General features: G+C 38.5%; 1 protein-coding gene across 3 annotated transcripts in view; it reads right to left on the bottom strand.

Moving 5' to 3' along the window:
• The window catches only part of GRIK1 (glutamate ionotropic receptor kainate type subunit 1), a 395,219-nt gene that overhangs the window by 82,776 nt on the left and 286,608 nt on the right, over positions 1-25,835 (bottom strand). For all 3 annotated transcript variants that reach the window (XM_047721195.1, XM_047721204.1, XM_047721214.1), the window contains exon 7: positions 18,196-18,339. In XM_047721195.1, the coding sequence (XP_047577151.1) occupies positions 18,196-18,339 (144 nt within the window). The remainder of the gene's footprint in view (positions 1-18,195; positions 18,340-25,835) is intronic.

Raw genomic sequence — 25,835 nt, 5'->3', positions numbered from 1 at the left:
ATGTATTTATGCATAATAATTATATATTAACTATATTAGCTATCTTTTCCATTGATAATTAATTTCTTAATGGCAGGAAATGTTGGGCGCCTGGGTGGCTCAGTGGGTTAAGCCGCTGCCTTCGGCTCAGGTCATGATCTCAGGGTCCTGGGATCGAGTCCCGCATCGGGCTCTCTGCTCAGCAGGGAGCCTGCTTCCCTCTCTCTCTGTCTCTGCCTGCCTCTCCATCTACTTGTGATCTCTCTCTGTCAAATAAATAAATAAAATCTTTAAAAAAAAAAAAAATGGCAGGAAATGTTTTACTTCTCTTTGGATTCTACCACTTGCATTTGGTAAATACTCAAAATATTTGTAGAAGGTATGATTGAATAAAGTAACAATTCCAAAAATTGCTCACTTAAGTACTGGGAGAAATGTAGAGGGAAGGCAGCAAGACCTGGGAATTAGGACCTTCTTCCCACTGGCCATGATACCAAGGAAAGGCTACAGGATTACATTGAGGAACAACAAACATCTGTGCCTTACCCCATTCTCCTGACCGCTTCCCTCTTCTTCTACAAAACTGTACAACATGCATATCGAAGAAGTGAGATATTTCGACTTCCTTAAGGTTTTGGTGTCTATGGCGGTAAGATTGGACGGGCAGAGAGATTTAGTTTATTTTCACTCCCTCATATCAGATCTTCTACCCCAACCCAACTCTAAAGAGATTTTTTTTTTAAATTTTGAAGGTTTTCCAGGTTTAGAAGTTCCCTATTGGCCTGTGATTGTGTGGGAAAAGAATTACATCTTTAAGTGTTTGACTCCTTAATTATAGTCATTCATTAAAGGAACTTTCATTTTGCTAACACTTTCTCATGGAATTACTAATAGTAAGATCAAGACAGAAAGGTAACTTGGGGGTTTGGAGAATAGTGTTGAGAAAAGAGAACGGAGATAGAACTTTATAGATTTCAAAAATTCGTCTATAATTTGGCTCCTGAATAGAAGAGTTAACGAGGACAATTCATTGCACTGTTATTTCACTTGTTTTTAATTAAAGGAGGCTCACTCTGTGTCTATTGTATAAATGCAGTCTTGATGGTCTAACTGTACAATTACTGTCTTATTCAGGTCCCCAGAATGCAATACAATGACAAATCTCTGAAATTCACCCTCCATCTAAGCAATGTGAGCTCTACCTAGTCACCCACAATTTTAAGTCAGTTCTCAGAAAAGCTATTTAAAAACAAATCTGAAGTATACATAATAATGGTGATGAAAATAAACATTAAGCAACAGAAGAAATGATAAACATAACCTTTAGACCACATAACTTCCTTGGATGTCAGCTATTTCAGGAACTGAAATGATGCATTTATCATATTCTCATCTGTTCAATATATAATTATTTTAACTACTATGTGTGTTGTTTATAACCCATTATCTTGCAATAACAGCTTGCATGGATCACTGCATAATTTAAAAATATAATGGCTTTTCTTGCCAATATTTGATTTCCAACTCTAAATCTGCTGACTTTAACTATATCTATTCCATGCACTTTGGGTAAATGAGTTTTTATTTCCTAAGAATTTATCTTAGAATATGCACCTGGATTTTCTTTCTTTCTTTCTTTCTTTCTTTTTTTTTTTTTTTTCATAAACTAGTTTCTTTTGGCACTGGTTCATGTGGTAGCTCATTTCTCATGGATTGGCTCTGTACTTGCAAATCAACCAAATGGGCAGGAACACAAATCTGAGACCCAGTGGGTGTGAAATGGGTGGGAATAGGCCACCTGTCTAGTTATTTAGATAATGTGATCAATAAAACCTGGAAATCAAGTCTTTTGGTCTTAAATTACTCAAATTACTCTGATCGTTAAGGAGGGCACATGATGTAATAAGCACTGGGTATTATATAAGACTGGTGAATCACTGAACTCTACCTCTGAAACCAAAAATACATTATATGTTAATTAACTGATTTTAAATTGAAAAAGTATAGGAGGAGTCAAGATGGCGGAGAAGTAGCAGGCTGAGACTACTTCGGGTAGCGGGAGATCAGCTAAATGGCTTATCTAAAGATTGCAAACACCTACAAATCCAACGGGAGATTGAAGAGAAGAAGAACAGCAATTCCAGAAACAGAAAATCAACCACTTTCTGCAAGGTAGGACTGGCGGAGAAGTGAATCCAAAGCGACGGGAAGATAGACCGCGGGGGGAGGGGCCGGCTCCCGGCGAGCGGCGGAGCAACAGAGCAAAATCAGGACTTTTAAAAGTCTGTTCTGCTGAGGGACATCGCTCCAGAGGCTTAACTGGGGTGAAGCCCAGGCGGGGTAAGCGCAGCCTCAGGTCCCGCAGGGTCGCAGAAGGATCGGGGGTGTCTCAGTGTCGCAGAGCTTACCGCTATTAGAACGGGGAAGCCGGCTGCAGAGACAGAGCCGAGGAGTGACTCTCAGCTCAGGGTTGCCTTGAACCGGTCGCAGGCTCGGTCGGCTCGGAGCGCGGCCGGAGGCCAAGGTGACGAGAGTCATTTGGCACTGTTCTCTGAGGGCGCACTGAGGAGTGGGGCCCCGGGCTCTCGGCTCCTCCGGGCCGGAGACCGGGAGGCCGCCATCTTTATTCCCGTCCTCCGGACTCTACGGAAAGCGCTCAGGGAACAAAAGCTCCCGAAAGCGAACCCGAGTGGATGACTCAGCGCGGCCCCGGGTAAGGGCAGTGCAACTCCGCCTGGGGCAAAGACGCTTGAGAATCACTACAACAGGCCCCTCCCCCAGAAGATCTACGGGAAACCCAGCCAGGACCAAGTTCACCTACCAAGGAGAACGGCGGAATTCCAGAGGAGAAGAAAGCAAAGCACGGAACTCATGGCTTTCTCCCCATGATTTTTTAGCCTTGCAGTTAATTTAATTTTTTTTTCTTTTTCAATTTTTTTTCATTTTCTCTTCTTCTGCTAAATTTTTTTTAACTTTTACCATTTTCTTTTTTTAACGTTTTTTAAATAGTTTATCTAATATATATATATTTTTTCCTCTTTTTATATTTTTTTCTTTATCGGCTTTCTTTTTTTTAATAGTTTTTTTTTTTCTTTCTTTCTGAACCCCTTTTTATCCCCTTTCTCCCCCCTCACGATTCGGGATCTCTTCTGATTTGGCTAAAGCATATTTTCCTGTGGTTGTTGCCACCCTTTTAGTATTTTACTTGCTCCTTCATAAACTCTTCTCTGGACAAAATGACAAGGCGGAAAAATTCACAACAAAAAAAAGAACAAGAGGCAATACCAAAGGCTAGGGACCTAATCAATACAGACATTGGTAATATGTCAGATATAGAGTTCAGAATGATGATACTCAAGGTTCTAGCCGGACTTGAAAAAGGCATGGAAGATATTAAAGCAACCCTCTCAGGAGATATAAAAGCCCTTTCTGGAGAAATAAAAGAACTAAAATCTAACCAAGTTGAAATCAAAAAAGCTATTAATGAGGTGCAATCAAAAATGGAGGCTCTCACTGCTAGGATAAATGAGGCAGAAGAAAGAATTAGCGATATAGAAGACCAAATGACAGAGAATAAAGAAGCTGAGCAAAAGAGGGACAAACAGCTACTGGACCACGAGGGGAGAATTCGAGAGATAAGTGACACCATAAGACGAAACAACATTAGAATAATTGGGATTCCAGAAGAAGAGGAAACAGAGAGGGGAGCAGAAGGTATATTGGAGAGAATTATTGGAGAGAATTTCCCCAATATGGCAAAGGGAACAAGCATCAAAATCCAGGAGGTTCAGAGAACCCCCCTCAAAATCAATAAGAATAGGTCTACACCCCGTCACCTAATAGTAAAATTGACAAGTCTTAGTGACAAAGAAAAGATCCTGAAAGCAGCCCGGGAAAAGAAGTCTGTAACGTACAATGGTAAAAATATTAGATTGGCAGCAGACTTATCCACAGAGACCTGGCAGGCCAGAAAGAGCTGGCATGATATATTCAGAGTACTAAATGAGAAAAACATGCAGCCAAGAATACTATATCCAGCTAGGCTATCATTGAAAATAGACGGAGAGATTAAAAGCTTCCAGGACAAACAAAAACTGAAAGAATTTGCAAATACCAAACCAGCTCTACAGGAAATATTGAAAGGGGTCCTCTAAGCAAAGAGAGACCCTAAAAGTAGTAGATCAGAAAGAAACAGAGACAATATACAATAACAGTCACCTTACAGGCAATTCAATGGCACTAAATTCATATCTCTCAATACTTACCCTGAATGTTAATGGGCTAAATGCCCCAATCAAAAGACACAGGGTATCAGAATGGATAAAAAAACAAAACCCATCTCTATGTTGCCTACAAGAAACTCATCTTACACCCGAAGACACCTCCAGGTTTAAAGTGAGGGGGTGGAAAAGAATTTACCATGCTAATGGACATCAGAAGAAAGCAGGAGTGGCAATCCTTATATCAGATCAATTAGATTTTAAGCCAAAGATTATAATAAGAGATGAGGAAGGACACTATATCATACTCAAAGGAACTGTCCAACAAGAAGATCTAACAATTTTAAATATCTATGCCCCTAACGTGGGAGCAGCCAACTATATAAACCAATTAATAACAAAATCAAAGAAACACATCGACAAGAATACAATAATAGTAGGGGATTTTAACACTCCCCTCACTGAAATGGACAGCTCATCCAAGCAAAAGATCAACAAGGAAATCAAGGCCTTAAATGACACACTGGACCAGATGGACATCACAGATATATTCAGAACATTTCATCCCAAAGCAACAGAATACACATTCTTCTCTAGTGCACATGGAACGTTCTCCAGAATAGATCACATTCTTGGTCCTAAATCAAGTCTCAACCGGTATCAAAAGATTGGGATCATTCCCTGCATATTTTCAGACCACAATGCTCTAAAGCTAGAACTCAATAACAAGAGGAAATTTGGAAAGAACCCAAATACATGGAGACTAAACAGCATCCTTCTAAAGAATGAATGGGTCAACCAGGAAATCAAAGAAGAATTGAAAAAAATTATGGAAACAAATGATAATGAAAACACAACAGTTCAGAATCTGTGGGACACAACAAAGGCAGTCCTGAGAGGAAAATATATAGCGGTACAAGCCTTTCTCAAGAAACAAGAAAGGTCTCAGGTACACAACCTAACCCTACACCTAAAGGAGCTGGAGAAAGAACAAGAAAGAAACCCTAAACCATGCAGGAGAAGAGAAATCATAAAGATCAGAGCAGAAATCAATGAAATAGAAACCAAAAAAACAATAGAACAAATCAACGAAACTAGGAGCTGGTTCTTTGAAAGAATTAATAAGATTGATAAACCCCTGGCCAGACTTATCAAAAAGAAAAGAGAGAGGACCCAAATAAATAAAATCATGAATGAAAGAGGAGAGATCACAACGAACACCAAAGAAATACAGACAATTATAAGAACATACTATGAGCAACTCTACGCCAACAAATTTGACAATCTGGAAGAAGTGGATGCATTCCTAGAGACATATAAACTACCAAAACTGAACCAGGAAGAAATAGAAAGCCTGAACAGACCCATAACCAGTAAGGAGATTGAAACAGTCATCAAAAATCTCCAAACAAACAAAAGCCCAGGGCCAGACGGCTTCCCGGGGGAATTCTACCAAACATTTAAAGAAGAACTAATTCCTATTCTCCTGAAACTGTTCCAAAAAATAGCAATAGAAGGAAAACTTCCAGACTCATTTTATGAGGCCAGCATCACCTTGATCCCAAAACCAGACAAGGATCCCAACAAAAAAGAGAACTACAGACCAATATCCTTGATGAACACAGATGCAAAAATTCTCGCCAAAATACTAGCCAATAGGATTCAACAGTACGTTAAAAGGATTATTCACCACGACCAAGTTGGATTTATTCCAGGGCTGCAAGGTTGGTTCAACATCCGCAAATCAATCAATGTGATACAACACATTAATAAAAGAAAGAACAAGAACCATATGATACTCTCCATAGATGCTGAAAAAGCATTTGACAAAGTACAGCATCCCTTCCTGATCAAAACTCTTCAAAGTGTAGGGATAGACGGCACATACCTCAATATTATCAAAGCCATCTATGAAAAACCCACCGCAAATATCATTCTCAATGGAGAAAAACTGAAAGCTTTTCCGCTAAGGTCAGGAACACGGCAGGGATGTCCGTTATCACCACTGCTATTCAACATAGTACTAGAAGTCCTAGCCTCAGCAATCAGACAACAAAAGGAAATTAAAGGCATCCAAATCGGCAAAGAAGAAGTCAAACTATCACTCTTCGCAGATGATATGGTACTCTATGTGGAAAACCCAAAAGACTCCACTCCAAAACTGCTAGAACTTGTACAGGAATTCAGTAAAGTGTCAGGATATAAAATCAATGCACAGAAATCAGTTGCATTTCTCTACACCAACAACAAGCAGAAGAAAGAGAAATTAAGGAGTCCATCCCATTTACAATTGCACCCAAAACTATAAGATACCTAGGAATAAACCTAACCAAAGAGACTAAGAATCTATACTCAGAAAACTATAAAGTACTCATGAAAGAAATTGAGGAAGACACAAAGAAATGGAAAAATGTTCCATGCTCCTGGATTGGAAGAATAAATATTGTGAAAATGTCTATGCTACCTAAAGCAATCTACACATTTAATGCAATTCCTATCAAAGTACCATCCATTTTTTTCAAAGAAATGGAACAAATAATCCTAAAATTTATATGGTACCAGAAAAGACCTCGAATAGCCAAAGGAATATTGAAAAAGAAAGCCAAAGTTGGTGGCATCACAATTCCGGACTTCAAGCTCTATTACAAAGCTGTCATCATCAAGACAGCATGGTACTGGCACAAAAACAGACACATAGATCAATGGAACAGAATAGAGAGCCCAGAAATGGACCCTCAACTCTATGGTCAACTCATCTTCGACAAAGCAGGAAAGAATGTCCAATGGAACAAAGACAGCCTCTTCAATAAATGGTGTTGGGAAAATTGGACAGCCACATGCAGAAAAATGAAATTGGATCATTTCCTTACACCACACACGAAAATAGACTCAAAATGGATAAAGGATCTCAATGTGAGAAAGGAATCCATCAAAATCCTCGAGGAAAACACAGGCAGCAACCTCTTCGACGTCAGCCGCAGCAACATCTTCCTAGGAACATCACCAAAGGCAAGGGAAGCAAGGGCAAAAATGAACTTTTGGGATTTTATCAAGATCAAAAGCTTTTGCACAGCAAAGGAAACAGTGAACAAAACCAAAAGACAACTGACAGAATGGGAGAAGATATTTGCAAACGACATATCAGATAAAGGGCTAGTGTCCAAAATCTATAAAGAACTTAGCAAACTCAACACCCAAAGAACAAATAATCCAATCAAGAAATGGGCAGAGGACATGAACAGACATTTCTGCAAAGAAGACATCCAGATGGCCAACAGACACATGAAAAAGTGCTCCATATCACTCGGCATCAGGGAAATACAAATCAAAACCACCATGAGATATCACCTCACACCAGTCAGAATGGCGAAAATTAACAAGTCAGGAAATGACAGATGCTGGCGAGGATGCGGAGAAAGGGGAACCCTCCTACACTGTTGGTGGGAATGCAAGCTGGTGCAACCACTCTGGAAAACAGCATGGAGGTTCCTCAAAATGTTGAAAATAGAACTACCCTATGACCCTGCAATTGCACTGCTGGGTATTTACCCTAAAGATACAAACATAGTGATCCGAAGGGGCACATGCACCCGAATGTTTATAGCAGCAATGTCTACAATAGCCAAACTATGGAAAGAACCTAGATGTCCATCAACAGACGAATGGATAAAGAAGATGTGGTATATATACACAATGGAATACTATGCAGCCATCAAAAGAAATGAAATCTTGCCATTTGCGACGACATGGATGGAACTAGAGGGTATCATGCTTAGCGAAATAAGTCAATCGGAGAAAGACAACTATCATATGATCTCCTTGATATGAGGGAGAGGAGATGCAACATGGGGGGTCGAGGGGGTAGGAGAAGAGTAAATGAAACAAGATGGGATTGGGAGGGAGACAAACCATAAGTGATTCTTAATCTCACAAAACAAACTGAGGGTTGATGGGGGGAGGGTGTTGGGAGAGGGGGTGGGGTTATGGATATCGGGGAGGGTGTGTGCTATGGTGAGTGTTGTGAAGTGTGTAAACCTGGCGATTCGCAGACCTGTACCCCTGGGGATAAAAATATTTGTTTATAAAGGTGTAAAAAAAAAAAAAAAAGAAAGAAAGAAAGGATGAATCCCCAAGTTTTGTAGCAACATGGACGGGACTGGAAGAGATTATGCTGAGTGAAATAAGTCAAGCAGAGAGAGTCAATTATTATATGGTTTCACTTATTTGTGGAGCATAACAAATAGCATGGAGGACAAGGGGAGTTGGAGAGGAGAAGGGAGTTGAGGGAAATTGGAAGGGGAGGTGAACCATGAGAGACTATGGACTCTGAAAAATGATCTGTGAATTTTGAAGGGGTGGGGGGTGGGAGGTTGGGGGCACCAGGTGGTGGGTATTGTAGAGGGCACGAATTGCATGGAGCACTGGGTGTGGTGCAAAAATAATGAATACTGTTATGCTGAAAAAAAATAAAAAAAAAAGTTATTCTGGTCCCACTAATTATTGTCTTTGCTGCGTAGGTACTTATTATTATAGCTAATCAATATGTTCCATGTCTATCAAGATAAAAATATGGATCCCATATATGTTGACTTCATATCTTTCCTTAGTTAACCTGGTTGGATGGGATAATGTATTAAGAAAACTTTTATTTATTTAGTCACCAAGATCTATTGAACATTTGAAATATGGGCAATCCAAACTGAGTGCTATAAGTTTAAAATAGAAACTGGATTTAAAAAACTTACTATGAGAAAAAGTTAAATAATAATTTTTTATATTGATTATATATTGAAGTGATCATATTTTGGATATATTGTATTAAATATCTTATTAAAACTAATCTCACCTGTGTCTTTTACTTTTTTAATGTAGCTACTAGATAATCTAACAGCTATGTGACTCACATGCTATTCCTACTGGACAGTGCTGCTCTAGGGCAAATTTTGCATTGGTTATAAGAATCTATTAGATGTTCATCGTACTATTGTTTCTATATGCCAAGAATAAAAGAAAAAACAGGTATAAAAATATCTATTCATAAGGGAATTGATAAGTGCACCAAAGTATAGCTGACCCTTGAACAAGGCAGGGGTTAGAGTCACTGACCCCCCACATAGTCAAAAATCTGCCCATAATTTTTGACTCCCTAAAAACTTAGCTACAAATAGTCTATTATTGACCAGAAGCCTTATGTTTATACAGTGTATTCTTATAATAAAGTGAGCAAAAGAAAGCAAAATTCATTGCGAAAATCATAAAGAAAAGAAAATATATTTACAGTTCCGTATTTATTGAAAAAATTCTCATATAAGTGGACTTGAAATATTCAAGTCCATGTTGTTAAGGGTCAACTGTATTTTCAGGAAATGAATTGTTCCTCTATTTGGATTTATTACTTTCTTAATATTTGCATATCTGTTTCCTTGATTCCCTCTTTTCTTTCAAGGCTTTACTCGTTTCTTAGCCACGAGATGCTTTCTATCTACCTTGTATAATATAGCAATGGAGATTTTTTTCTTCAAGGACACCTGCACACCCTATCCTCTTCTGAACTTTGCTTTTCTGATATTCCTTGTCATCATTTGAAGTATTATATGTCTTATTCCCCTACCATTGCATTCTTGATGTCTAGAATAGTGTCTGCCACGTACTAGGTAGATGTTTATTGACTGAATGAATGATGGAGGAGTAGATGTCAATGAAAAGGAATAAACTGGAAAATGAATACATATGCATCAACCCAGATATATTTCAAAGCTTAATTAAGATTGATTAGAAAAGCAAATTGCTGAATGAAATATATAGACACACGCACACTCAGAACATAACTGCGCCCACACATCATCATATGTATATATGACATTCCTTTAAGTAAATTAAACACCTGCATATTAATGTGCCCATATGCACACTTATACATGTGTGCAGACTGTGGTATTGAAAGCAAATTCTTCAATCAATGTGGTGCAGAAGCAGGACATTAGTAGCTGAATGGGAGGAGGGTAATTGACCTGAGTCTCTGAAAGCTATCTGATAAATACTAATGTTATTTAGAATCATACAAACTAAAGAGAGTTTGACAAAACCTCCCATCCTATTCCAACACTCCCTTTTCTCATTTCTGACAGGTGATTATTCACCTAGCCACTGATTGCCAGTTTCAGAGATAGGTGTCTTAACACCCTTAGTTACATATAAGACAGTGTATGTAACTGGTAAAACTATGAACTATGAACATTTAGGAAATGATCTCATTTCTCTGTCCAGAGTTGTATGGGAATGGAGGAAAGGACCTGAAAACTCCACTCTTTCTTCAGGTCTAAGTATCTTCAATGTGAGGGGGTACCAATGTAAATGACTTTCATTTACACAGTGCAACGTTAGGTCGTGGTGCTGAAGACTGAGTTGGAATGCAGGTGGTTTTCAATAGGTGCAGAATGAGAACTACAAATCCTCGCTTTCCCAAACAGTAGAGATTTGAGTGAGTTTGTTGCCAGATCCAATGTCGTCCAATTAATCCAAGGGACAGCTTGTCCTGGTAATCAAAATCAAATGGCATGCAATAATGGGAAGTGTTACCCAGTGGAGCCACAACAGGATGAAAACATGTCAGAGCTTTGCTTCTCCAGGGGCTTTAATTTTTTTTTCAACCCTTTAATTTTTCACCTGGATCCCATATTAAAAAAAACAAAAACAAAAACAAACACTCAATACTGACCTATTAAGTAAAAGTCCAAGTAAATATTGAGACAAATATATAGGAGCCTCAGTGGAGAATTTATCTTCTACGCTTTGATTTTTAAAAGCTTAAATTCAATGATCTCATTTATATATTCAAATTAATAATCTTCATTTCATCAAAATAGAACAAGTAAATTACAATTTCATAGTGAACTAGTGGCAGAAAGCTGTCCATATTTTCAGTGCTATCCCCATATACATAGGCATTTGGAAATAATTTTCACTCCTATATAGTAAATCTATTTTGGGCCAGATCAACTAGGAACTATTTATATAGTTTAAAAGTAAGCATTAGCTCAGCAAAATTTGTGAAGAGTTTGGTGGATCTTAACTAGCTGGGTTCTGTTCAAGAAGCATCTTGTAAATGCCTACCGTGTATAGGCATAGCTTTGAGGACACAAAGATAAATTGACTTTGTCCTTGTTCACGGGAAAGGTCTCACAGTGTCTGGATGAAGCAATTTAAGGCTAACCTAGAGATGTAAAGTAGCTATGGAGTTCAGTGGAGGAACACCCCCAAAAAGAGGTTTGGGAGAGGATCACTAGAAAAAATGAGTTCTGAATAATAGCCCAAGTAAACAATAGGAGGGAGTGCTTTCCAGCCTGAAAGACATATGAAAAAAGGGGTGTCATAAGGTAGGTTTTAGTCTGGAAAGACCATCTGTCTCACTGTGTGAGAAAAGCATGGTGAATGAAGGAAACTACAAGTAAGTTCATGTTTGTAGAAGGTGGAATACCTACTACACACTTATGTACATCACTCTCTATATGGGGATTTTATACGTGGAATTTTATGCCCAGTTTATATGTGGACAATAGTTATAAAAGGGTGGATCCAGGTGAGAAATAATGAGGGCAGTAGATAAGGAAGGTTGCAAAACACTTAGAATAGAAAGCTAATAGGACTTAATGAATTAGATGAGTGTTTTGAGGTGGATGGAGAAATTTAGACAACCTGTAGAAGTCTGGTTTGAGTGACAAGTTTTATTTTACTGTAATGTTTCAACCTAGTTACCAATATAATAGATATCAGGATACTAGAGTGGGTAGATAAACACTCCACAGTTTCCTGTACATAGGTACAAAGGAAGTGCCCTACAGAGATTGTCCTAGAATTTTTGGACCTGTGCATGAAATTTATAAAACGGATCACATGCATGGTAGAAGTAGATGCTGGAGAGATTTCTCTGGAGAATACTGTTACCTCTTTGAGTCCACACTCTTCTGCCTTCAGGATGCCATTTTTGAATCCTGGTAAGTAGGATTTCAGGGGGCCATTCAGAGAAATCTGAAATAAGTTGGCTGCAGTTGGAGAAGGAGAAGACCAATAGCTGGTTCAAACATGAGGAAGTCAAGGTAGACAATGCACTGTGGTGTGGCTCCTAGGTGACAAAAGAGGACTACACAAGAGCTGACCAACTGAAGGGAGGGCCAACTAGGAAGTGCTGCATCATGATCAGAGGCACTCCCATGACACCCAAGGAAAGAATGAGTGGGTGTGAGATTTGAATCCAGAGTACCTCAGGAGGAGTATAGTCAAGGACTCTCTACAAGGGTGAGGAGATTTCAGAAGAAAAAAAGCAAGTTATGTACCACTGGATGTCATGGGGCTGAGGAAATATGATACACCCCCATCTAAAAAAAGATCCATTGATTGGTTCAAATAAACATCAGGAAGGACTGCCCAACAGAAAATCATGAAGAGTCAAAGAAAACTCTTAAAAAAAAAAAAAAAAAAGATTTAGGTTTAAAAATTCCCCAGACCCACCTGAGGACTATTTTTTGATCCCAGAGAGCACAGAGCAGGTCCACCAAGAAAAACTGTCCTCATTCTTTTTGAGCCTGGTAGAAGGTGCAATAACTAATGGTTTGGTGAGGGCGGGTGGAAGGAAGGAGGGAAGGAAAGAAGGAAAGAAAGGAGAAAGAGGAGAAACCAACCACAAATCACATTCCTTCACTTCTCTAGTCTTCCAGTGGACTGGAGCTCAAAGGGAAGAAAAATTTGAAGTTAAATCAAGTTGGACTTCTGATTCATATTAGAATAGAACTTCTAATTACTAAGTTCAGGTTTCACCTAAAGGAACTCTAGAACTGTTATTACCTTAGGAAAATACAAAAATCCTGAAAAGTCTACCAATTTTCACTGAATAATTTTAAGAGGACAGTAGGGAAAAAAATTGGTTTTGTTGTTCCACTAGTTATGTTTGTTTGATATCCTAATTAACCTTGTCATTATTGACATTGGGCTTATGTAGCAATAATAGATTTAATGGATAAAACAACAGATTCTCCCTATTTAGGAATTTGTTGATGCAAGAGTGGCAGCAGGGCATGCAAGTGAATTTTTACAACAGCTCCATGAATTTAGATCTACAGAAGGAGTCAAGAAATACTTGTATGTTTTTCTCAAGCAATTTATTTCCCCCTTTAGTTCTTTATGAATGACGATCACTTCAAAACCAAGATATCTATAATCCCTCAATAATCTTTGTGGGTTTATCTGCTTTGATCAAACCTACAGAAGTCTATCAAGATAAACTCTCTGAAATACCATATTTTTGTGCTTCAAGAACAGTGACTACCAATCTATTATCAATCAAATTTGAATTTCTCAGCTCAGCAGATAATTTTTACCAATTGTCTCTCCATATCTACTTAAACTCATTTCTCACATCCACATGGGACCACTTTTCTGACCCCAACAGAAGTCTTTATGCTTCATTTACACTTTTGCTATTCACCGTACTGGAACACTCTTTCAACCATATTCTATTTTCAATACCCAATTCAGACACCCTTAACATGGGTTTCAGGCAAACCAGGCTGTTTCTAAGAACCCTGAGATTACAGCTGGATTTGTATGCCTTTTGTGGGAACAATTAAGACAGTTTTAATATGGAATCCATAACCCAGAAAATAGTTAATAACCACTGATATAACCTAAAATATATGATTCACTTCATGTAGCCACTGTCGACTGTCCTTCCCAGCATCCGTGATTACAGACTTTCTTTTTCCCAGATGCCTCACTGTGCCTGCTTGCTGTAGCTACTCTCACCGCCCCACGGCCAGTTGGAACTTACTCTGGGTCCAGAGTAACTCTGGCGACAACCACAAGTACTTTAGCTTCCTAAGCCCCCACATAGCTACTATTTCTCAGACTAACCTGAGATGTGGTTTGCCAGGTCTTTTGACAGCTCTACCTAGTTGCTGATTACTTGATGTTTTGCGTCCCTCCTGAACAATCATGCATATGCTCCATGACAGAAAGTTCCCTCATTTCCTGGCGTCACTGCAGTTGGCCTCTTATGCTATGTTTATTTCCATGGAACTCCCGATGTTCTACTGCTAGTTCCTGTCCTCCTTTTTACAAATAATCCTACTTCATCTTGGGCTCCGATAACAATAATGTTGATGCCAATAAGAACAATATCGAGCATGCTGTACATGGGCACTAGGCAATATATTTACACTAGGCAATATATATAATGTTTTATATGCATTGCCTCATTTCTTCCTGACAATGACCTTATCTGATAGACATTTTTTGGCAGGACACTCTGTTTATGGTAGCTACCCTTTATTGAGCAACCACCACATGTGACACATTTTGTTAGTCTATACATACATGTAATAGCCACAAACATATACAATGGGTTTTTTTATCTGCAATTTTTAGAAGAGGAGACTGAGAACAAAGAGTCTCAATGACTAACTTCACTGAGATAGTAAATTGCAATTAAATCTCAGGTTCTGTGCTCCCCATGCCAGAGTTAAATAAGCTGTCCTATTCCTCAGATCCCTGCCTCAGTGTCCCACCAGAACCTATGGTCTTGGTAGGCAAGTCCAGCTGATCCTGGTATTGCCTCTTCAAATAGTTTCTGGATATGATATTCATGTACTGAGTATGTCCTAAAGTACTAGCTTATATGTTGCATGTGTTCTTCAGTTCCTTTGCTTGTTCATTCATTAATTTATTAGTTCATTCACTTGTTTGGCATCTCCTTGTTGGGTGTTCATTCTATGCTAAGTCTTCCTCAAATACTAGGGGAACAAGACTGGAAAAGCACAGGTTGGAGATGGACATGTAAATAAATATGATGGTCTAACAACAAATATAGTGGAGGTAAGGAGCCAAAATTTATGAGTCAAAGTAAGCACTTAGAAGCTAGCCTTTGAGTTGAGACATGAAGGCCTTCCAGCCAGAGGCAAGAGAATCTGGTAGGAGCAAGTTCAGGGAGCCCCAGTAGGTTTAGCAAGTGCTGGGGTTGGGGCAGGAGATGAGAGGGATGGCATAAGAGATAAGGAACCAGATCACTGGGGAGCCTGCAGATCCTGCTGATGAGCATAGGTTTTATCTCAGACATAGGATGGCTTCAAGGGAAGCCTGCCATTCCTTCACTATGTAGAATTTATATTATATATATTATATAATAAATATATTATATTTAATTTATATTAAATTATTAAATTTATAAATATAAATTTATATTAATTTGTATTAATATAAATTTATACTAATTTATATTAATACATAGTAAAAACTGCATCTTCCAGTTTGGGAGAAAATAGTTCCCTGTAGTGCCACGTTAATGTTACTTGTATAATGGAGCCCTGGTACTGCTTGCTGGGTGGGAATTTATAATCTCCTAATACATTTGTTTAGCAAATGTTCAGAAACATGAAACTATAATGCACTCTACCAGGTTTAAAATGTTCTTTAATTCTTCCTCTTTAGTCAGCCTGAAACACTGAAGGATGGTTAGCTTGAAAGACTTGTCTGAAAGGCTTACTGATTCTAAATGATGTGTGAAGTTATCAGGGATTAGTGCACACACAACAATCTCTGAGCTCAGAAAATTTACCACCTGTGACAAATTTGATCTTCACCCCATAAATTCAACTGCTGACTTGCTCCTTTACATGATTTCTGTTTAAAGATTAGAAATCCTTTAGAAAGTGAGAGTCACTAAAAGAAAGGACCCGGGGAAGTTTTAGCACCACACGCCTGATTTCATGTTTCTTAATAAAACCTGATGCCTGCAAAGTTTTGTTGAATTATGTACTCCTTGAAAGAAACATCTACTTTCTCTGACTTTTGCATGTTTTGGCCTGTCTCAGAATTCACTCTGTGCGATCTTTCAACAGACTGGGACACTGCTCCTGGTCACGCCCGTCCCATATCTGCAGGTACCTATACCCTGCCAAAAGTGGCATATAGCACCATAACTCAGGAGACAAAGAAGAGGAGCAATAAAACTTTTTAATCCATGACCCGCCTCTCCTTTCAGCCCCCAACTGTGGAGACTGAGAATGGGGAATTTGCTCTTTGGAGTAAAAGATCGTAAAATGTTTTCTTGCTTTCAATGTGGTCCCTCATCTTGGAGTTCATTATTTCTTTAAACATCTCTAACTGTGGCTTGATAATTTTACCTTCTTATGTAACCTGAGTACAAGCAAAAAGGTCCTTGGGGTGCTCCAAGTGTTTGATCTTAAGCTTTCATGTGGTCTCCTGCCTCTTCTTGCGCTGGCAGGAGATGAAAGGAAACCAGCTGTTTTCTTGTTAAAGATCAAGGTGATCAGGACCTAGCCATGATTGCTGTAGGGAGAGCAGAGACTGGGCAATGTCTTTCCATTAGGCACAGTATGTCAGATTTGTGTAGCTGTCACAAAGTGTATTTCATTTCATGCCTATTTGTAATTTCTTTGTTGTTGTTGTTGCCAGGTTTAAATTCCTGGCATCACACTCAGTGAACTGAATGAGGCTATTATTAGCAGTCTATTCCAATTGTAAGAGAATAGCTAATAACTCAGATTCTTACTATGATTCTGTGTTGTTCTTCACACCTTATTTTTATCCTCACAATAATGCTATGAGATAGAAGGTGTAATTCCTGTTTCACGAAAGAGAAAATCTAGATACAAGAATTTAAGTAACTTGTGTAAATTATATTGGTCATAAATGTTAGTGGAGCTGGGATTAAACCCAAGCAACCATGGCAGGACTACGGTGAGATCAGAGAGGTTCTCAGGGGCATAAAACTTAAGGAAGCACTCCCTCAAAGTCTCCTATAAACTCGAACATGAGAGTGAGTGCCTCCTTAAATCAGGTACCCAGGGTAGTCTTTGCTGCTTGCCATACCCTACATCCAGCTTTGCTCTGGAGCCTGAGTAGTGTTAAACCTCATGCATATTGTGTTTCTGGTTCTCACCCTTATGGATTGGAGTCTCCTGTCAATGGGGAAGCAGATTAAACAAACCATGAAAGGGTTTGTAGGTGCTAAAGAGACCAGCAGAAATGAAGCCCAAAGTAGGACTTCTTGCTCTTGCTTGGGCATTCTTCTCTTGCACTATGATCCTTTCATTCTTTTCTTTTAATGGCTCTGTCTCAACTCAACCTTCTCCAATGCAGAGGGCAAAAAAGATGCTCTTTACCCGAGAGGTAAATTTCTGCATCCTATAGATAAAACATTAGAACAGCAGCACAGAGTAGTGTATGTACTCAGTTAAGCCTTGTTTCATTTTGTCAAGCCCAGACACACCCTGAGGTGTATGTTGATGTCAAAGATAAACCAAAGATACATGTATATGAGGAATCTCAGGGCCTTAGAGCAGGATCTGATGAAGAGAAGTCAAATTGTATCAGAGAAAAGGAAATTGTAGGGGATAGTCCAGGATCCCAGAGTAATAATGAAAAACTCACCTTCACCAAATACCCCATACTCTTGAAAACTTTTAGTACACTTGGTAAGTTTTGAATAGACTGGACTTTTCTGGTTTGCTGGCAAATGGCAAAATAATTATTATATTATTAGAACAAAGAGGTTCTTCTATTCAGTCCTATACAACGTGATATTTAAGAAACCACTGGAATTATGGGCTGATAATGTGAGAACTATCCCTGGTACCCTGCAGTGATGGGCCAATGCACTCTTTGATTCAGTGGGGCTTGGAATAAGCACCTATGAACTTATGAACATATGTGAAGGAGAGCCAGCAGCAACTGAGACCATAGTTGAGATGAAGGAAGGTGAATGTTATGATCTGGTAGCTTCTTTGAACTTCTCAACATCACACTAGAAAATTCCTGGTCAACAGACTTTTATCAGCGAAATCCTAGCAGATTGGATGATGATGGATTCTCCTCGTTTATAGATATCATGTCCAACAAAGCCATGTGGGAAGATCACAGTAAATGAACAAGTCAGATCACTATGGCTAAGGAAACAATTGAGCCATGAATGAGTAGCACTTGCCTCTTTGATTAGGTTCATAAATCTGGGTCCAAGACGCCATGGTTTGTGTCGATGACACTGCAAGGAGCTGACGGTCAGCTGGGAAGCCCGATGGGAGGCAATGGCTACCATGTACACCGCATCATACATCAGAGCTGCTTCGGTCTGTGGAGGAAAACACACACCACATCTTCAATTTCACCTTTGTTTCCCTTCCTTTACCGGCATAATCATTCTACCTGCTTCCTTATCTCCTGTTTGTCTGATCTCAACAGCTATTTATTCTCCAGCTGAACAGTTTTCACTCTCTGATAACTATTTTTCTCTAAAATAATACCTCATACTTCACAGTAAATTGTAGTGATAGCTCTGCTTTGTTTTGAGTTCTTAAAAAGACCAAAAACCCTCACATCAGCCACAAAAGACTTGATTCGGGAAACAAACATTTTTTGGAGCAACTTCTATGTTAAGCACAGTGTTAAAATCAACCACATTGAGTTAGAAGATACTAAACCTCACATTTCAATATCAGATTTTGTTTCTCAGGACTTATATCTATTTATATATTTATTTGCTTGTTTCTATTTGGTAGAAAATAATAACTGCAAGCAACACTAATAGGTAATTTCCAAATAGGGATACTTGTGCTGGCCACTTCCATTACTAGTCAAGAAGGTTTGAGTTGTGGAATCAAATCCAATAGCAAGTTGTGGAAGACCTTTTGAAAAACAGACCTGTGTAACTTGCTTGGAATATGCCTACCTTTGTCAGCACTTGCTTTTTGATAGAGAGTGTAAGTAGTTCTTGTTTTGGGGGGTTGAGCATCTCATTCTCCCTTCCTCATGAAGTTTCTCTTATTCGTAAAATTTCACACAAGACTTCTTGCATTTTATTTAAAAAAATTGCCCTATGGTTTTCTTTAAGGATAAAATTGTGTAATACCTTCAACACTTTAGTTAAGGGTTTTCACTGAACTTCATTTGAAATTCTCAATAAGCTCCCCAAATCAAAACAGATAGATAAAACTACTTAGGTAGAAAAACTGACCCCCAGACAGGATATTGACTTGTGTAAGGTCCTACATTAGCCAATAATTGGTAGAGTTAAACCTAGAATCCAGGTCATAGATCAAAGATCATCATTTTTTTTTTCAGAAATCTGTTGATTTGCTCAACATTTACTATGCACTTATTGAGAGCATGTCTTAGTGGAAGTGGAAAGAGAGGGTAAGAGTTACTACATCTCACACTTTAACCATCTGTGACTCCGAAGATTATCCCCACTTTAAATCTATATCCTGTGCAATCTCTACCATTGCATTTTCCATATGCATTTATAGTGATATGGGTTTCTAAGTAACAATGTGGGCTGTGTGAATGCAGAAATGTTCGACTTCATGCTTTAGTGGTTAGCACAGTTAGCTAGCACATGAATGATATTTAGAGTTGTTTAATAAATGTTTGCTGAAGGAATTGATATTATTGCATGCCTCACAATAAAATACATTTTTTATGAAAACTGTATAACCCCAAGGTTTTAAGATGTACTTCTAAAATAAATTATCTCACTTATATGATTGACATAAAGAAGTTAGATCTACCAGTAGTGGTGCTGGTGGTGATTGTTAAAGCTTAAAAATGTTTTGCTCTTTTCAGTTCCAAACTGGTGTATAATCAATTTCATAGATAAGAAAACAGAGGCTCAGGAAAATTAGGTGATTAGTCCAAGACCACTCTGCCAGTCAGCTGCCTGGCCAGGGATTGAACCCATGACTGTCTGATTCTAGTATCCATGTTCTTCACTACTCTGCTATGCTAACTTGGTGTATTGAAGGAGAGCAAGCCATTGGCAGAATGAGACTTTCTGAAACTCAATCGATAATTATAGGTGACTTTTATCAAGTTCTTATTACATGTAGGGTGCTGCTCTAAATACTTTGTAAACACTGAATCTTTATCATAACTTTTACTCCTTTATGGATAAAGATATGACCAGGTTAACTGGCGTCCCCAAACTGGTGGTGGGAAGATTAAAATTCGAACTCGGGAATTTGGTGCTAGGGCTTGTGTTCTCAACCATGAAGCTGAGCTGCTTCTAAAGCAAATACTTGTCTGATGATTTAATAATGACAGTAATACTCAATTATGGTGAATGTTCATGGACAACTTACTACGCACCAGGCATGTTAACCATTCTACACGTGTTGTTGCCTTAAATTATTGAAATCGTGCCTTTAAATAGGTATTGTTGTCCCCATTTTACCAACAGGAAAATGGAGACTTGGGGAAGGAACTTTAGGAAATAACTTTGATAACTTGCCTAACTTACCAGGCAAGTGAGAATTTCAACTCAAGATGTAAACTTAGATTTTGGAACTCATGCTCTTAATTGCTATGCTATTGGGACCTGGACCATTTTAGCAGTGGAATATACTTTTTTTTTTTTTTTTTTTTTTTTTTTTACAAATTTGTATGTATGTTCACTAATAGACTAATTGAAGGATTTGATAGAGAAGGCTGAGGAGTGAAGTTTTGATCTGACTTTTCCATAAGCTGGGCTCAGGAAGGATTTTGACTTTCTTTGTCAAGGCTGCTTCCACACTGGTCTGGGTAATAACATGGCTCAAAACCATGGGGCTGATCAGTGCTTTTCAAATTCAAAGAAGAAAACCATTTATTGTAAAACTATACTTCCCTTTGACATGTAATGTTTTCTTAGATGGAGGAGACATGTCTTTATCTATTTTATAACACTAATAAACCACCCCTGAATTTCTTTCCCTTTTTAGTTCTGTGCTGGAGGCCAGCTTACTGAGCAGCAACTTTTGAGCTATTTTAGGTAAATACAAAAGAAATTGGCCTGTGTTTCAGATTTTGTTTTTCTGAAGGTGTTTACGTTCACATTTTATTTATACCAAAATCCTGAATGAAACCCCATTACTCAGTGTTCCTAAGAAAATCTCTTCACAACAATATGGATCATGAAGCAAGCATATGAAAAGCTGTTTCACACCAAGTTTAGTTATCACAACAGTGGGCAGTAAATGGTTAACTCAGCAGGACTGGAGTAGTCACACTCTCAGTATCCCAAAGAAAGGACTGATTTTTAACTGGTTTCTGGGAGATAATGTCTGAGACCTTGGACTATTCTGCTCGATCATAGTATTTCTATGGGGTAATGGGCAATGCTAGATAGTTTAACAATGTGATTTATGGTGAATGCTTGTTTTTGTTCACCTAGGGCCCTGGGCTGTATCAGTTTGCCCTCTGGAATGACTAAAGACTGAATAACTAAGGTCAGCGACAGGGCTGTTCTATGCTTATGTGACTGACTAACATCAAGGCTTGGGAGAGTTTCCTTGGTTGGCAATGCTTCGTACATATGGTCCCACATTATTGCTGCAGAGATTAAAGTATGGTCAATACAAATCTCCTGGGAACAGGACCACTGTCCTGTAGTTCTCACATAATTATTATGGGGGAAAATCATGTAGTTCCCACATAATTTCTCCTGGACTTTGCCCTTTGCAACTTTTTCCTTTGCTGATTTTAATCTATATCCTTTTGTTGTAATAAATTGTCAACTACGAGTTTAACAGCTCTTCTGATTTCTGTGACTCTTTCTACCAAATCATCAAACCTAAATATGGTCTTGGGGACCCAACACAATCCAGTAAGAAGTGACCCCTTAGGAATGAGGACTAATAGGATTTGGCTTTATAGACTCCTTACATTTTGCTGCCTTCCTGGTATGTAACATTGTCGGAAAAAACTGGAGGAGATCAGAGTATTGAGGGAAGAACTTAGTCTTTGTGGAGCAAATGGGCAAAAAGTATAGGTTTCCCATCTTCTCTGGAGATTCAGAAATATTCACTAACCTGATATGGACAAGGCAGTTTTCTAAAAGAGAAGCTCTCCCAAATAACACCCTTCCCCATCATTGCCTAAATGTATTCTTTCACTGATTCCTCTTTTAAAATCCAAATATCTCACCCACAGCATAGAGCTAGCAGGAATTTGTCTCTTAGTATGAATTAGCTAGTTTCCCTTGTTGGGGTTGATGCTGCTGAGGAGTCAAAGTGGTGGGAGAGGCAGTGAACATCGTGAGTATCCAGGATGCTGGCAAGAGCAACCCACAAGTAAACTGGGTGTTGGAAATGGTCTGGGGAAGGGAGCAATGATATAATCAAGTACTCACAATCTAGAAATTCAGTAATTAGGGCAGCAACTCCAGTAGATCCATTGAAATGTGGCACAGAGGTTTGCCTATTTTTACTTCAATAAAAATTTTTCAGCTTTTGAAAGCGACAGTGAAAAATTGGGAAAAGAGGACCATATGTGAAGTTGGAAGACACACCTGGGTGATTCCACTGGTCACACAAGGTCACACAGATCCCCGGTAAGGGACGATCTTGGGCTACAGGCTCAAGTCAAGAAATGTGTCTCTTGTAAACAAGTAAGTATTCTGCCTCTGCATTTCAGAATGTCTTTTGTTCCTTTATTGACTACAAACTGGCATAGCAGCAGGTACCATCAAGTAAATTCAATTCTATGTCCTGGAGCTTTTGTATATATTATCTAATTTAATTTGTAAAGTAACACTGTAAAGTATTATTACACAGATTTACAGATAAGCAAGGAGCTCAGAGAAAAGAAATTTTAGAGAGGCTTCATAACCTAGTCATGTCATTTAATTATTCAGTAATTTAGTCATTCAGTCCATTGTCTTTCATTACTGGAGCAGCAGTGGACACGTAGGTGCACACTCAAAGGTCCACTTAAGACCTCTTAGATCATGATTATAGGAAATGCTCAGATGTAACATAAGGCTACTGACTGAACTTGATACTGTGAATGCATTTGAAGAAACAGGAAGGCCAATGACAGATCAATGTTGTGTTTTTTCTATGATTCCTATGAACTACTGAATCATAAACAATTTTGTTCTCATTTGGAGGGGCATCCACCTAAAAATGGGCTAAAAATGGGCTACCCATTATCCCCGTCTTGCCAAAAGCCAACAGACTGAATCAGCCCAAGTGCTGAGAGAAATATAAACGTAGTGAAAAGAAAAGTAGATTTTGTAAAATTACTCCAAACTTCTATGGTGTTAATTTACACTTCAGTTGATAAAACATTTTCTTTTTTTTAATCTCAAGATGTTTTAAATAATGAGTTTCATTATTTTTGAACTCTATTGACTCAGTACCGGGTTTCCTAATTAACACAATTTTAACCCTATTTTTAAAGTCAATGTTTTTTTTTTTTTCTTTAATTACATCTATGGCTCTTAAGTCTGGAGTCCAAACTCCAACTTGGACATGATTTTCAGATTTGGATGTGTTTTGACATGTATAATATTATTTGAAGATATTTTTAGTATATAATGTTCCAAGAAATTTCTAATAGTTAAAATATGATAGCGGAAATTAGATAAGTAGGTGAAAGTAAAAACACATGGGTATTTTTAAACATATATTTTTTATATTTCTATATTATATATTCATACAGGCATCTGTATATGTATGTAGCACATGCAAAATATAACTATAAAGGGCAACAGAAAAATTCGCCTTGGAGTATAGTGGTATAATGCATAAGATTTCAGAGGACACAACTCTATTCTAGTAACGGCATTACTTAAACATAAATAGTCGTTTGTCTAGGCTAATTTTTAAGATAATCTTATTACTTTAGAATAATCTCTGTCTAAACTACACATGCCTATTTCTTATTTATAGGAAATCTCTTTGGACTTTTACAGACTTATTTCAGGGTTATATGAATATTTTTCATGTAACATCTTGGTCTTAGCAGAAGCTTAATTCCTATTTATTTAGCATTAGTTCCCTTATTAGATACATATTTATTGAAAGCCTGCTTTGCACTGGGCCTTTTCCAGTGCTGGAGATAAAGCATATCATGAAAAGATAAAGCCTCTGTCCTCATGGAGTTTATATTCTTGTAGAGGAAGGCACTTAGCAAACAAATCAAAATATAGCATATGAGGCCATAGGGCTACAGAGTGAAGGAAAACAGGTCATGGGAGAGAGAAACACAGGCCTCTCTGCTGAAATGCATTCAAGCAAATGTGAATAGGGGAGGGTTTTAGGCAGTGAGAGACACCAGAAAGAGTGAACCATGGGATCTGAGAAATACAGACCCACTGGAATTGAAACCGCACGGCTTTTCATCAGGAAGGTAGGGAGGAAAACGGTTTGAGTACAGAGGCAACCTGAGAAAAAATATTTGTTAGATCTGAGCCCCAGCTTGAGGACATGGCATGTGCTCTCTTGACTCAGAGATGAGTCCACTGGACCTTTATTTATTTATTTATTTTTTTAAATTTTTAAAGATTTTATTTATTTATTTGACAGAGATCACAAGTAGACAGAGAGGCAGGCAGAGAGAGAGGGAAGCAGGCTCCCTGCTGAGCAGAGAGCCCAATGCGGGCCTCGATCCCAGGACCCTGAGATCATGACCTGAGCCGAAGGCAGCGGCTTAACCCACTGAGCCACTCAGGCACCCTCCACTGGACCTTTAAACCCATCCTTTAAACTCATTGTGACTCAGTTTTCACATCCCAAAATTGGCCCCCTTTACTAGAAGCCAAAAGGAAACTGCAAACTTCAAAATGGCCTCTCTGGGTAAATAAAGGTCAATATTAAACTTCGTGGGATAAATTTCAAAACTATTTATTTATTTTCTTTTTATTGTGCCTGTATGAGATGACAGATGCTAACGAAACTAATTGCAATGATCATTTTCCAATATATGTAAGTCAGTCTGTAATGCTGTATCCCTTAAGCTTACACATTGAAGTATACCAATTCTATATCCGTAGAACTGGGGGGAAACTGATCTGCATGACTATGGGATCCGAATTCTAGTGGGGGTTGTGTTCTACCATTTTTTTTGACTATTATAGACATAACCTGATATATCTACTCTCCCCACTTTTAGTGCCCTGGTGAGATCTTCTCTTCTGTTCTGATAAATCTCCATTTCCTTTTTCTTTAGTTTATAATAAAAATAAGAACAACAACAAGCCTAAAAATCCTTTTCTTAGGTAAGAAGACGATAGTAAACTTTCAGCTAAATAGGACCCCTTCCATCATTGGGACTTGGCTCTACCATGCTTCCTGCCCGTAGAACTGCCATTTGCCCAGGCCATCAACAACAGTCCTGGGGGAGTAGCAGCACCCCATGCCTGGCCTGAGTTGGTGTGACTTGTGTGACTCTATCCTTTGTCAATGATTTTCCTCATCTCAGTGAATATGTACAAACTGTCCTGTCAGCTCCGTATAACTGAATGCAGCAGATGCTTTTTTTTGTAAGTTAAGCCACACTTATGATGAATATTTAATGTTTGGCATGAATCGATAATCTGTGTTAACACAGCTCCAAACTCTTAACTTTTTTAGTGGTGTATACCAAGGGCAGGTAACAATTACTAGAGATCTCAGCCTGTGACAGAAATCTCACTGGGACGCAAGATGGGTGGGCAGAGGGCTTGAGCCATATTTGCATTCACTGGAATTACAAATTCAAGAGGAAGAAGAGAAAAACCAGTATACCAGAATAACTTTCTGTCTCTGATTTTTTTTTTCTTTCTCTCTCTAGCTTGCCCCCTTCCCTTTCAGAGGGTCTGCTATTTCCCTG

This window comes from Lutra lutra, chromosome 1, assembly GCF_902655055.1.
Source record: "Lutra lutra chromosome 1, mLutLut1.2, whole genome shotgun sequence".
NCBI classification, from domain to species: Eukaryota; Metazoa; Chordata; class Mammalia; order Carnivora; family Mustelidae; genus Lutra; species Lutra lutra.
Note: the sequence above shows the minus strand (reverse complement) of the source record. Positions and strands in the feature narration are given on the sequence as shown.